General features: G+C 35.1%; 1 protein-coding gene across 3 annotated transcripts in view; it reads right to left on the reverse strand.

The window, feature by feature from the left end:
* LOC144959008 (uncharacterized) overlaps window positions 1–15,000 on the reverse strand; it is a 112,195-nt gene that overhangs the window by 20,770 nt on the left and 76,425 nt on the right. For all 3 annotated transcript variants that reach the window (XM_078891335.1, XM_078891334.1, XM_078891336.1), the window contains 5 exons: window positions 8,499–8,624; window positions 3,278–3,462; window positions 1,873–1,945; window positions 1,198–1,325; window positions 267–370 (listed from right to left, as the gene is read on the reverse strand). In XM_078891335.1, coding sequence (XP_078747461.1) covers window positions 267–370; window positions 1,198–1,325; window positions 1,873–1,945; window positions 3,278–3,462; window positions 8,499–8,624 — 616 coding nt within the window. The remainder of the gene's footprint in view (window positions 1–266; window positions 371–1,197; window positions 1,326–1,872; window positions 1,946–3,277; window positions 3,463–8,498; window positions 8,625–15,000) is intronic.

Consider the following 15,000-nt stretch of genomic DNA (forward strand, 5'->3'; position numbering starts at 1 on the left):
TCGACTATTTTGGACGTCTTTTGTTTTAGATGCAAATTTTGATGGGTGGGTATCATGATGATTAGATAGATATATGGATAGATGGATTGGTTGATGGAGAGAAAAAAAAAGAATGAGAGAAAGAAAGAGGGAGAGAGGGAGAGGGAGGGAGAGAGAGAGAGAGAGAGAGAGAGAGAGAGAGAGAGAGAGAGAGAGAGAGAGAGAGAGAGAGAGAGATAGAGAATCGTTTTATTGATAGAGAGATTGAACGTCGCATCAAGGCTTACTCAACAGTCTTCCTGTGGTTCCTTTCCACAGCGTAATGGAGGGCACTCTTCCCACACAGGGAATTGGGCTTGTTAGGATTGGCACCAAATAGGCAGATTAAAACCTGTGGAGAGATTTAAAAACCAAGATGGGCATTGTCAGGATTGGAATCAAATAGGCAGATTAAAACCTGTAGATAGATTTAGATTTCAAGATGGGCATTAGGCTTGTTAGGATTGGCACCAAATAGGCAGATTAAAACCTGTGGAGAGATTTAAAAATCAAGACTGGCATGGAGCATTACTTATTTATCTACATCTATTTATTTGTTTGTTTTGTTTTTAAATATTTTACGACACTTGCGACACATTTAGGTCATTTCAGCGCCAGTAAAAAGTAAGAAAATGGGAGAGTCAGTTGAATTCCAGATTCACAATTAAAAGCACCCAAGTAAAAACAAGACAAGGAGGACTGGTATAAACAGTGACAGATATGGATTCCAAGAACACACCATCAATGTACTTAGTTTGATATCACCTAAAGTCTCATCCAGGCACAGGCACATAACCCAATTGAAAAGATAACACTCGATTGTCTACAAAAGACATTTTTTAAAAATATATTAAAGTACACACTAGAGAGACGATTTTAAAGGAAAATATCTTTTTTATGAACACACCTTGTTAGTGTATTGCCATATCATACATATCTATAAAAGCGCGGTCACAACAGGTAAATTAACCATCATAGGAATGGGTAACGGTCTTTGGTGCATTGCCGTAACATTTGCATCCTACGACGAAATAGTAGAAGAAAAAAAAGAAGAAGAAGAAGAAGAAGAAGAAGAAGAAGAAGAAGAAGAAGAAGAAGAAGAAGAAGAAGAAGAAGAAGAAGAAGAAAAGGATGATGATGATGATGACGATGACGATGTCAGAAATGAAGTTTACTCACATCACAAAGAACACAGTTTCCTTCAACTGCAGCCATCATGAGCGCGGTCATTCCTTGGACGTTACACAACTCAATGTCGGCCCCTTGGATCTTGATGAGCGCCATAAGGAGAGGAAGTTGACTCAAGCCTGAAAATTGGGATGGACAATAACCAAAAATACGTAAACAACGCATTAACACAATGAATGCATTTGTTTCCTACCGCCCCAAAGGGGTTGGTTTAGAAAAAAGAAGAAAAAAAAAACAACTCGTTATGACATATTCGTTGATCAGAAGCTTGGATACATTTATATGAAGTGTCATTGGAAACAAAAGATGTAGCTGCTTTTTTTGGTGATAAAAAATCACACCAAAACGATTCAATTTTAATCACAGATTAGAAGAGTGTTTCTGTTATTGAAAGCAAAAAATGTAGATGCTTATGGTGATTTTTTAAAAAGGACTCAATTACAGTCATAGATCAGAAGCCTGGCAGATTATATGTGTAAATGAAATCAAAAGATGCAGTTGCTTATAGTAAAAAAAAACTATAAAAAACTTTTAAAAAACTAAAAAAAAAAAAAAAGAAAAAGAAAGAAAGCGTGAAAAAGAGGTAAAAAAAAAAGAAAGAAAGAAAAACAAGGGAAAAAAACAAAAACAAAAAAACCCCCAACTAAAACAGCATGCAAATCTTACCCTGAGAACAGGCTATGTGAAGTAGAAAGTCCCCATTGGTATCACACTCTGTATTAACATTGAAGTCAAAAGTCTGAAATGATCACGAAGATGATGGTTTAAAAACAAAACAAAACAAAACTAGGGGTGCCTAAATGAGTCAATAAAATGGAGAGAAAGATAAAGTGAGTAAATATGACTCATACATTATAAGGGAACAACACAAAACAAACAACGTTTTGGCCCTTGGTCTTCGTCAGGAGGCAAACACAAATATGGAAGGTTACAAAATATCACATTTTGACAAATCAAGAAAGAATGTAAATGTTTGGAGAGGGTGTTGGATGTGGATGCAACAAGAGGCTCAAGAGAAGGGAGGCGTGATATAATTTTGTAACCTTACATATTTGTGTTTTGTTGTTTGTCATCTGACGAAAGCCAAGGACCTCGTGTGGATGGGGCATCACCTTGATCATTACTATATGTTCCATGTTACGATCGATGTGATGTGTTTCTCTTCTCTTTATAGCTATCTGTTCTTGTTTGTGATTGTATTTTGAAGGCTATTTTTTCTGTAATCTTGCTTTGTCTGTTATTTTATTAGCTATGACTTAGTAGATTTGATTTACTTGTACTTTTTGTTGATTGCTGTTTTGTTCAGCGGTTTCTATAACCTCAATTGTGTTGAAAGATAAGCACAACAAAAAAAGCAAGACCGAAACGTTCTGTTTGTGTTGTTCCTATGATCACATTACCACTTACTTCTCTCGTTAAAAACAGTGCTAGAAGAATTTATAATACAATACAGTGCCCGACAAAATAGTAGTAAAAGAATATGCAATGAGAAGTGCAATATGTTTCTCTACCGTTGGTCTGAATTTTAAGTGATGACCTTCCAAAAATCAGTGCTAGAGGGGAAAAGTAGCTACTGGCAGAAAGGCACAAGGTAAACCAAGGAAGTTCTGGATACTATAAGGAAATGTGGAGGCAACAACCGGCAAAAAGACAGCTCGGTAATGGAATAGCTGATGCTGACAGGACCAGGTGGAGATCCCTTGCATCGCCTCAAGTGCCAGCAGGTCCGGAGAGGATTGAGTGGTGAGTGAGTTATCAAAATGTAAAAAAAAAATGTTTTAAACAAAAAAACGTATTAAGGAAATGACATAAAGGGTTGTGAGAGTCCCCGTATCAATCCGTAGCCATCGTTAAGTTATAGCCTGAAACTGAAACCCAAAATGACTGGCATTTTGACGTCATTATTTGGTTTTTGCACCGCCTAGTGAGATGTTAGTAGTGCTCATGGAAACAAGTGGTCCCATTGGTTGAACTATTGAATACAACTCACGATTTGTTTTCTGGCATTTTGACGTCACCTTTTGGCCAGTGCCAGGCTATAAGTTAACGATAGCTACGATCAATCACTCACTTGTAGCTTTTTCTGTAGATCGACAAAGGATTCTGGAGATGTGGCCAGCTTGAAAATGGACTCCTTGTCCTGGATACTGGGAACCAGGAGAACTCTCTCCCTGGAAACATCTTTCCCAAGGATATACCGTGGCGACAACTGTTTACGGAGATGGGGACTGAAACATACTTGATCGGCGGTCAGACCTGTTGTGTGGGAGAATGAATAAATAAGCTTTTCTTAAAAATAGAAGTAATTCTGTAGATCCATAAGGCCCATTTCAATACATTTTCACAGTCATGGAACCCGGTTTCTGGTTTCAAGACAGTCAGACCATGGCAGGATAATAAAAAAAAACACACAAAAAAACAACAACATTATATTATTTAAAGTTGAAAGGTCACGGTTTGAATGGATCTGATCTATTTTTAGATTCATAACAATGGATGTATGTCACACTGGGATGGGCGAGGGGGTGAAGAAGCGATGGGGGATTCGCTTATTAAAATAAACAACCCGACACCGCAAATTAAAATGGACAACGACTGTCAAACTACAAAGTGACGCTAGACCAAACATACTTTCCGAAAAGAGTGGTTATTCATATGTGACTTATCGTTCCAAAACGGTTCGTATGGATCGACATGAATACTATGCTAAACAAAAACTTAGTGTTTATATTGAGCAATATCCACGAAAGATCAAAGCGCTTTACAAGAGGTCCCCAGCCAAAAGCAACATTTAACATGTAGAACGAAACATAACGCCAGCTGGGCGATATATTATTTTTGTTCCAACAGAGACGACGCTGTTGACGGCCAGATACTAATTTTACACCTGGGTGCAGTGAGAGATTGTGAGTAAAGAGCCTTTTCCAAGAACTCAACTATGCAACGCCCAGAACCGGGCCCCAAACCTGGACTTTCTTCTGGGAAGGCGAGTGTCATACCACTAGACTATGTAGTAGTAGTAGTAGTAGTAGTAGTAGTAGTAGTAGTAGTAGTAGTAGTAGTAGTAGTAGTAGAAGAAGAAGAAGAAGAAGACGACAACAACAACAAGGAAAGGAGTAAAATAGGGGGAAGAGGTGGAGGTTGAGAGAGAGAGGAGGAGGAGGAGGAGGAGGAGGAGGAGGAGGAGGAGGAGGAGGAGGAGGAGGAGGAAAGAGAGATTGGGGGGGGGGGGGGAGGGGAACGAAGATTATATATATTATATATTATAATATATATATAAAAGGTCACTCACGTATTTTTGCCGATACAATTGTTTCTATGACCTCCATTTTGTCAGTTAACATTTATCCGTAGAATTCTAGAGATAAATATCGACTGACGAAATGGAGGACATAGAAACAATTGTATCGGAAAAAAAATACGTGGGTGACCTTGTTTATTTTTATATGGTCTAACCAACATCATCGAGCACTCTCGATATGAGGGGGAAGTGGTTCGAGCCCCGCTTTCGGCACTTTCGTTTTTTTCCTTTGGAAGATTATTAACCCTCAATTTGCTCACTTGGACAACATGGGTGATTCCTGTTGACATCAGCCATCTTGTTTGATGAATCATCTATATTCCTTCGTGGAATGTCTAGGCGACGACATCTTATGAGTCATTGAATATCATAGCCTTAACGAAACGGGATTACAAACAACAACAACTATTTCCACAACCAAGAAATGAAATAGGATATCATGTATCGCTGGAATACTGTAGAGTACGGTAACCAATGTGTCACATGATGATGTATCGAATCTTTAACTTGTCTCATAATCTACGGGGGGCTGGGAACACGAGGACATAACAACAGTTGTCTCCCATTGTATGATGACACTATGACAAAATACTTGTGCTTATAAGTAACTATGAGAACGTACAGAGGATCTTCCACTATGAAAGCTCTAGATGTTTTTATCATTTCTTTTTTTGGTGGGGGGGGGGGGGGGGGGATTCAATTTAGTCAAAATGTTTTCTCAACAAATACCGATAAACAGACGATCCTTAAATTGTCACCCATCTTCTCAAAAAGATGTTATGTAAAATTGAAAAAAAACACACACAAAAAAACCCCCCAAAAAACCTGAAGCTTGGGTGAAGTTTATACATTATATTGATAAAAGCAGTCATTCAGAGCCACTTGGCCTACGGGTTCGGAGTTTATCCCAGGTTTCTGTAGCGTGAAACGGACAATAGCAATTACTTGTGGACGCTTCGTACGGCTATGTGGTCTTGTGGTATGATGCTCGCTTTCGGATCAGAAGGTCCTGGGTTCGAGCCTCGTTCGGCGCATAGTTGAATCCTTGGAAAAGACTCTTTACTCACATTCTCACACGGTACTTGGGTGTAAAACGACTACCTGCTCGTGAACAGCGTTGTCGTCTCTGTCATGTCTCGTTCTACACATTAACTCTCAGTCCTAGATATTTTTGCTACTTTTCAAAATTGGAAAAAAATGGATTTAAAATGAGCATGTACATAGATAGGTTTATTCAACTATCATTAACATGTAAAATCTAAAATCATTAGCTTTGATACTAAGCCTATAATTTGTCTCAGAAAATGTAATAAATAGGCATGGGGTAAAAGTAACCCGGGTAAACTACGGATATAGTCGGTGTTAGGGTTGAGTGAGTTAAGTCTTGCTGTTGGTTAGCGGCTCCGTTTAAAGTGCTTTGAGAACGGAAGTGGATATTGCGCATTATAGCAGGTCAAGTTGTTTTTATATTTATTTTTTAAGTGTGCTAATCGAGCTCTGCAACACAGTGTTAATATACTAGCCCTATATAATATTATAGCAAACATTTTTGTACAAATATTATGATGTACCAAAGAAATTTGAATGACAAAAATGTTGGCTGCATCGTTACGAATGTAACGATTTTCCTACTTACTTACTTACTTATCCGAACCAGCGACCACCTGAGCTCTAGCCCTTCGGTCTTAACGATTTTCCTACGGGTGGTAAGGAGGGGGGGGGGGGGGGTAAGGGCGTTTGCTACAACTTAATATCATTGTAGCGCCAGAAAATAGGAAGAAAATGGGGTTGTGAAATAGTTTTAGATTAACAATTAATAAAGAGAAAAAGTAAGACAAATGGAAATTGTTTGCTTTTTGAATGTTTTTAAGGCTTTTACGGCGCTTGCAACACATTTAGGTCATATCAGCGCCAGTGAAAAGGAAGAAAATTGGATAGTAAAAACATTCTAAATGTACAATTAAAAGGACTTGAGGAAAAAGTAAGACAGAGGCGAAATGGTTCAAATAGGGAACAGATGTAGATTCCAAGAGCACACTATTAGCGTACTTAGTTTGAGATCACCTAAAAGTTTCACCCAGAAACCAGCACAAGATCCCACTAAGAGGAATGCATTCAGATGTCTACAAATCATATTATATTAAGAATAAAACAAAATAACAGTAAGTAACAGATAATATACAAGGAAAAAAAATGTAATCCCCCAAAACTATAACTATATATTCGACTGTTTCATTCCCAGCTAAAGTCTCCGGCCAGGGTCTGGACAAAACTAAGTAATATCATTCCAAGACAAAGACAGAAAGCAATTGGAAAACAGACATAGGAGAATTGAAGACACAATACGTGCCTCCCTGTCCACTTTGGGAGGTCGGGAACCCCACTCAGAGGGAAATTATTCAAATAGAGAACAGATGTAGATTACCAGAGAGTATATATTTTGAGATCGCCTAAAAGTCTCATCCAGACAAAAGCACAACATCCCACTAAGAGTAATACAAATATTTACAAGTCATTGTCTATTCAAAACAAAAAATCGTACTTAACAGAGAGGGAAAGAAAAATGTCATCTCCAAAAACTATATCTCTACATTAATTTGAATGCTTTCCTCCCAGCAAAGGACTGTTGTCAGTGCCAGGAGAAAAGCAAGAAACATCATTCCAAGACTAAGTCAGGAAGCAAACAGATATAGGGGGGGGGGGGGGGAGAGACAATGGTATAATGAACACCCAGGATGAATAAAAGCGATCTCCTCATATGTTGGAATCATTAGTTACATTACAAACAACAACAACAATGACAACGACAACTATAATGATAACGATAGCGATGATGATGATGATAATAATAATAATAATAATAGCAATAATAATAATAGCAATAATATGTTTTTGTTTTGTTTTTAAGGGTTTTACGGCGCTTGCAACACATTAAGGTTATATCAGCGCCAGTAAAAAGGAAGAAAATGGGATAGTAAAAAGTTCTAGAATTACAATTAAAGCACAAAAGAAAAGGTGAGACAAAGGGGAATTGGTTCAAATAGGGAACAGATGTAGATTCCAAGAGCACACAGTCAAAGTACTTAGTTTGAGATCACATAAAAGTCTCATCCAGACACAAGCACAGGTCCCAACTAAGAGGAATACACTCAAATGTTTGTAAATCATATAATATAATATGTAAACTAAATATAATACAATGCATAACAGAGAGATGATTTACAAGGAAAAAAATATCATCTCCCAAAACTATAATATACATTCGACTGTTTCCCTCCCAGCCAAGGAACCTCGGCAAGGGTCAGGACAAAATTAAGTAATCTCATTCCAAGACAACGACAGGAAACAATTGGAAAACGGGAATGGGGGGATAGAAGAAACAGCATGTACCTCCCTGCCCTCTAATAATAATAATGATAATAATTAATAATAATAATAATAATAATAATAATAATAATAATAATAATAATAATAATAATAATAATAATAATAATAATAATAATAATAATAATAATAATAATAATAATAATAATAATAATAATAATAATAATAATAATAATGATAATAATAATAATGATAATAATAATAAAAATAATAATAATAATAATAATAATAATAATAATAATAATAATAATAATAATAATAGCAATAATAATAATAGCAATAATAATAATAGCAATAATAATAATAGCAATAATAATAATAATAATAATATAATAATAATAATAATAATAATAATAATAATAATAATAATAATAATAATAATAATAATAATAATAATAATAAACCTAAAAATTGAAAATCACAACCAAAAATTTAAAAAAAAAAAACAACAACAAAAAAACAAAAAACAAAAACGAAAACAAAAACAAAACAAAACAAAATAAATACGAAATATCCAATCGTTGTACAGCAACAAATCATGTGATCGAAAACTTGAATATTGATCAGTTCCATTTATAGGAATAGATAAGGGAGACTGGTGTCTTACCTGTAGCATCTCTGGTATTGGGCGACACCTTTGCCGCCATGAGGTACTGGACAGACTCCTCGTTCCTTGCGAGGACGGCCAGGTGTAACAACCCACCTGACGATTTGGGACCTAGCTGATCAACCCCTGGAGAAATAGAGGTAAGAGTGATGATGATGATAAAAATGATGATGATGATGAGGATGATGATAATAATAATAATGACAATAATAATAATGATAACAACAACAACAACAATAATAATAATAATAATAATAATAACGATGACAACAATAACAATTATAATGAACAAACAATATAACAATAATAATAACAAAAAACAATAACAATAATAATAATAATAATAATATATATTAATAATAAAATAAATAATATAATAATAATATAATAATAAATAATAATAATAAAATAATATAAAATAATGAGAAGAGAAGTAAGAGAGAGAGAAGAAGAAGAAGAAGAGAAGAAGAAGAAGAAGAAGAGAAGAAGAAGAAGAGAAGAAGAAGAAGAAGAAGAAGAGAAGAAGAAGAAGAAGAAAAGAAGAAGAAGAAGAAGAAGAAGAAGAAGAAAGAAGAAGAAGAAGAAGAAGAAGAAGAGAAGAAGAAGAAGAAGAAGAAGAAGAAGAAGAAAGAAGAAGAAGAAGAAGAAGAAGAAGAAGAAGAAGAAGAAGAAGAAGAAGAAGAAGAAGAAGAAGAAGAAGAAGAAGAAGAAGAAGAAGAAGAAGAAGAAGAAGAAGAAGAAGAAGAAGAAGAAGAAGAAGAAGAAGAAGAAGAAGAAGAAGAAGAAGAAGAAGAAGAAGAAGAAGAAGAAGAAGAAGAAGAAGAAGAAGAAGAAGAAGAAGAAAGAAGAAGAAGAAGAAGAAGAAGAAGAAGAAGAAGAAGAAGAAGAAGAAGAGAAGAAGAAGAAGAAGAAAAGAAGAAGAAGAGAAGAGAGAAGAAGAAGAAGAAAAGAAGAAGAAGAAGAAGAAGAAGAAGAAGAAGAAGAAGAAGAAGAAGAGAAGAAGAAGAAGAAGAGAAGAAGAAGAAGAAGAAGAAGAAGAAGAAGAAGAAGAAGAAGAAGAAGAAGAAGAAGAAGAAGAAGAAGAAGAAGAAGAAGAAGAAGAAGAAGAAGAAGAAGAAGAAAGAAGAAGAAGAAGAAGAAGAAGAAGAAGAAGAAGAAGAAGAAGAAGAAGAAGAAGAAGAAGAAGAAGAAGAAGAAGAGAAGAAGAAGAAGAAGAAGAGAAGAAGAAGAAGAAGAAGAAGAAGAAGAAGAAGAAGAAGAAGAAGAAGAAGAAGAAAGAAGAAGAAGAAGAAGAAGAAGAAGAAGAAGAAGAAGAAGAAGAAGAAGAAGAAGAAGAAGAAGAAGAAGAAGAAGAAGAAGAGAAGAAGAAGAAGAAGAAGAAGAAGAAGAAGAAGAAGAAGAAGAAGAAGAAAGAGAGAAGAAGAGAAGAAGAAAGAAGAAGAAGAAGAAGAAGAAGAAGAAGAAGAAGAAGAAGAAGAAGAAGAAGAAGAAGAAGAGAAGAAGGAAGAAGAAGAAGAAGAAGAAGAAGAGAGAAGAAAGAAGAAGAAGAAGAAGAAGAAGAAGAAGAAGAAGAAGAAGAAGAAGAAGAAGAAGAAGAAGAAGAAGAAGAAAGAAGAAGAAGAAGAAGAAGAAGAAGAAGAAAGAAGAAGAAGAAGAAGAAGAAGAAGAAGAAGAAGAAGAAGAAGAAGAAGAAAAAGAAAAAGAAAAAGAAGAAGAAGAAGAAGAAGAAGAAGAAGAAGAAGAAGAAGAAGAAGAAGAAGAAGGAGTGTGAAGAGGGTGAGGAGGCGGTAGAAGAGGTGGTGGAGGATGAGAAAAAAGGAGGAGTATGGGGGGGGGGGGGGGGGGGGGGGGGGAGAAGAGGAGAAGAATGACCTTATAAAAAATACTTGTGTCCCAGTCCCGTGACCTAAGATATGGCAAAACACTTGTCTTGAAATAGTCGCATGACAAGAATAGCAAACAACAACTGTATTACGTTTATACTTATACACACAAGATAAGACTATTTATGATAGCTCCGATTGAGATACTCATTATTCTATAACCAGTTAACTGCAATCCTGTGGAAAAACACGTATTTAAGAATTTGGCCAGAAAACTCGTCCTTCAAATAAAATAATATATCGATTTGATTTTAATGACCCTCATCTTGGTCAAAACTCCAAAACCTGGGACCTCGCAAAGCCGTAGGTTTGAGAGTTTTTGCCAGGACGAGGGTTCATTTCAATCGATCGATATAGTATTTTATTTGAAGGACGAGTTTTCTGGCCAAATTCTGAAATACGTGTTTCTCCAGAGTACGGGAATGATCTGGTTAGACGGTCATGACTTGTGCAATATATTTTCTTATCAGCAGATTTCTGAATCATCATATATTTGGTTGGTTTGTTTGTTTTGTTTTTTGGGGCCTTTATTTTTGTGTGTGTGTTTTTTTTTTTTTTTTTTTTTTTTGTTTTTTGTTTTTTTGTTTTAGGGGGGGGGGGGGGGGGGTGGTTGGATTCGTTTTAACCTACGTGTACATACATACATGCAGGTCTGATAACCGATCGTAATTGTGGGCTTGTTTAAAATTGTTATAATGGATAGATAATACTATACTTTGGTTTGAAAGTATTTCCCATTTCAACAATGAGCCCAAAACAATGTCGGTGATCAGACCTGCAAATCAATATACTTCGCTTGGAACACATCTTTTTATCAAAAGATTTCTGATTCATATTATTATAATAGTTGGTAAGCTCTTTTCGATTCATTTTAACTTACGTGCACATATTATTATATACAGGTCTAATAACGGATCATAATTATGGGCTTATCTTTAAAATGTTAAAACAGATGATATGTTGGGTTTTATAGTACGTATATATAAATTGAAACAATAAATGGGCCGATTTCAATAACAGTGATCTGACCTGCAAATAAGTATACTCGTCCTTCAAATATCAATCGATTTAAAAGACCTTTATCTCGGTAAAACTCTCAAACCTGGGAATTCCCAAGGTCTTAAAAGAACTCGCAGGTTCGAGAGTTTTTGCCAAGATCAAAGTCATTTAAATCGATCGATATTCGAAGGACGAGTTTTCTGGCCAAATTTTTAAATACGTGTTTTTCCAGACTACGGTAGTTAACTGGTCAATGCCGAAAATTGAAGTCACAGTCAAATGATATGTGACTCACCGCGTCAAACTGGCGTCACGTAGGGATGAAACCGATACCAAAACGTGAATATAAAGTTAAAATACGTGTACTATGAAATAGGACATTTTGGTGGGAGGACTTCCGTAGTTTATCAGCACTTTTATTAGATATATTGCTTAACCTTTTAGTAAATACGGACTTTCAATTAGTTGCAAAGATAAGTTTCATTTTTATGAGTGGTGTGATTTGTCTAATTTCAAAAACAATTTGCTGAGTCGGTTGTCCTTTACCACTCCGGTATAGATAGAATGCAGATGACGTCACTCAGGCCTTTGTTATTGTTTTTGCCATCCGCGTTTGTGGGTTGTACTCACTAAACTGTATTAACCAGACTATAAAAGTTCATGGTTACACAGAGTTTGTGTGTTGGTCCGTTATACTTCCGGGTGGCAATGTTGTGAACTCCTTGGCCAAGCGCATTCTATCTATAGATAGTTCGAAGATGAAGTCACTCAGGTCTTTGTTATTGTTTTTTGCCATCCGCGTTTATGAGTAATGCTCACTGAACTGTATCAATCTGACTATAAACGTTCGTGGATACACAGTTTTGTGTGTTGGTCCATTATACTTCCGGATGGCAATGTTATGAGCTTCTTAGCCAAGCGCATACTATCTATAGTATCTTTAGTTAGGGTTGGGGGAAGGGGGGCGGGTAATAAGAAAAATCCCCTCTTTAGACGTGCTGTGCATGTGAAACTACGGATGCCTTCCATTTTGGTTCCTTGCATTTGATAAAACTTTACGACAAAGATTTGAAAGAGCGTGTATGAAACAGTGCTAGACAAAGCAAGACATAAAAATACAAGAAGAAAAAAAAAACCATCCCAAAAAATCATTCTCCCTCGATTGTCTGTAGTTATAACAAGGCACAGATTTCTGTGTAACAAGGCAACTAATTGTTAGGGTATAACATAAATACAAAATCCATACTATTCGTCAATATTCACAAACTCACCTATAAGTATTCCAATAGTTAGACTCAAACTCAAATCTAATTCTATTGTTTTTATGTATTTATGTATTTAAGAGTTTTACGGTGCTTGCAACACATTTAGGTTATATCAGCACCAGTAAAAAGGAAGAAAATGGGATAGCAAAAAGTTCTAGAATTACAATTAAAGCACCCAAGAGAAAGTAAGACATAGGGGAACTGGAAACAAATAGGGATCAGATGTAGATTCCAAGAGCATACCACCAATGTATTTAGTTTGAGATCACTTATAAGTCTCATCCGGACACAAGTACAAAATCCAACAAAGAGGAACACACTCAAATGCTTACATTATACATTAAAAATAACAAATATAATAATACATAACAGAGAGATGATTTACAAGGAAAACAATATCATCTCTCAAAACAATAACTATGCATTTGACTGTTTCCCTCCCAGCCAGAACTCCGACGAGGGCCAGGAAAAAAACAAGTAATCTCATTCCAAGACAAAGACAGAAAGCATGTTGGATAACAGATATAAGGGGATAGAAGACACAGTATGTACCCCCCTGCCCGCTATGGGAGGTCAGGATCCCCACCTATTGTTTTTACTCATTAAATGAATGTTGTAACACTTATAATACACACCTTGAAAATACGCGATTAAGACTACACATAAACTGGAGCACGTTGTGTAAATGGTTCCATAATTACAATGAATGAGCAGATAAATCAAATGTGTAGTTCCCAAGAAGAAAATATTTTATTATGAACACGTTGAAAATTCTATCAAAAGACAGATCTTTATCTTTGTGACAATTCAAGTTCTAACATCGGACTTGAAGACAGTCCAACAGCTGAATAAACCAACAAGACAGATCTTAATAATAATAATATACAATTTCCATACGTTATGTTGTTGTTGTTCTTGTTGTTATTTCAATAACTGTGCCAGTCACATTAATAAATAGGCACTATTGGCTTGCCAGATATATTCTTTTTATTAAGCCAAAAAGAGATTTAATAATTTGGCTAGTATAATATGTATACTTGAAAAGAGTGGACAGGGTTCCTAAAGAATAGAGATAAATTACATTTCATTACAATTATGTATTTTAATGTAGTTAAAGTAGGATTTCAGTATAGATAGGATGCGCTTGGCTAAGAAGCTCCCAACATTGCCATCCAGAAGTATAACGGACCAACACACAAAACTATGTGTAACCCTGAACGCTTATAGTCTGGATACGAGAATTAAGTGAGAATTACTCATAAACGTGGATGGCAAAAAAAAAACAATAACAAAGCCCGAGTGACGTTAACTTCATTCCATGTATACTGACGCTAAGTCTTACAGGTGATACAGGAGATCAAGGGAAATTATTAAATGACATGCAGTGAGTGATATCACAACTGATTCTACCACACGCTAACACTTCTGGTGAAATTATCTATATCTGTCTTTCTATCCTATTCATCAATCTATCCGTCCATCTATCAATATATCCATTTATATATTCATCTATCTTATCCAGCTATCTATATATCTCGTTCTTCCTCTCTCTCTCCCTCTCGCAAGACACTCATCTGAGACAGCGATAGAAAAAAAAAGGACCATACCAGATCATTCTACCAAAACTACCACCTGTGGAACCGCTGCGTTGAAATCACTCAAATATATCATTTACACATGAACACCCCCAGACAAGTGGCATGACAAATAATACGTTTTTGGGTTTTAACTAAGTCAAGTCGAAGCGTTACCAAACTAGTTTGGTTGGTCAAAGTGACAGTCTGGCAACACGAGATTTAAATGGGTCAACAACGACGAGACGATTTGTCAGAATTTATATATAGGTGGTGAGAAGGAAACACAATAGCTGATAACCTAGTAATTAATTATTATGAATGGCTTTATAACAACAAGCAATAATCATTTTATATAATTATTTCTCATTTTTACTTTTTAAAAATATAAATATTAATTTATTAATTTATTTGTTTTGCAATCTTTTCAATTTTCAATTTATAGTGACAGTTTTAACTATTTTACAGTGTTGAAATTATTCATATTATAAAGCGCAGCTCTGGTTATAGAGCTGCTCCCTTTTTTATATATATACATCCTATTTCCATTGTATTTTTATCTTATGTGTAAATTATAACACGTCTGTACAAAAAATTTCCTTTTTGGGATGCAATAAAGTATTATTATTATTATTATTATTATTATTATTATTATTATTATTATTATTATTATTATTATTATTATTATTATTATTATTATTATAAAACAGTCACACACACAAACCCACACACACACACACAACAATATATATATATATATATATATATATATATATATATA

The sequence above is a fragment of the Berghia stephanieae genome, chromosome 13, assembly GCF_034508935.2.
Source record: "Berghia stephanieae isolate SIO BIC M18660-M18661 chromosome 13, UCSD_Bste_1.3, whole genome shotgun sequence".
Lineage (NCBI taxonomy): Eukaryota > Metazoa > Mollusca > Gastropoda > Nudibranchia > Aeolidiidae > Berghia > Berghia stephanieae.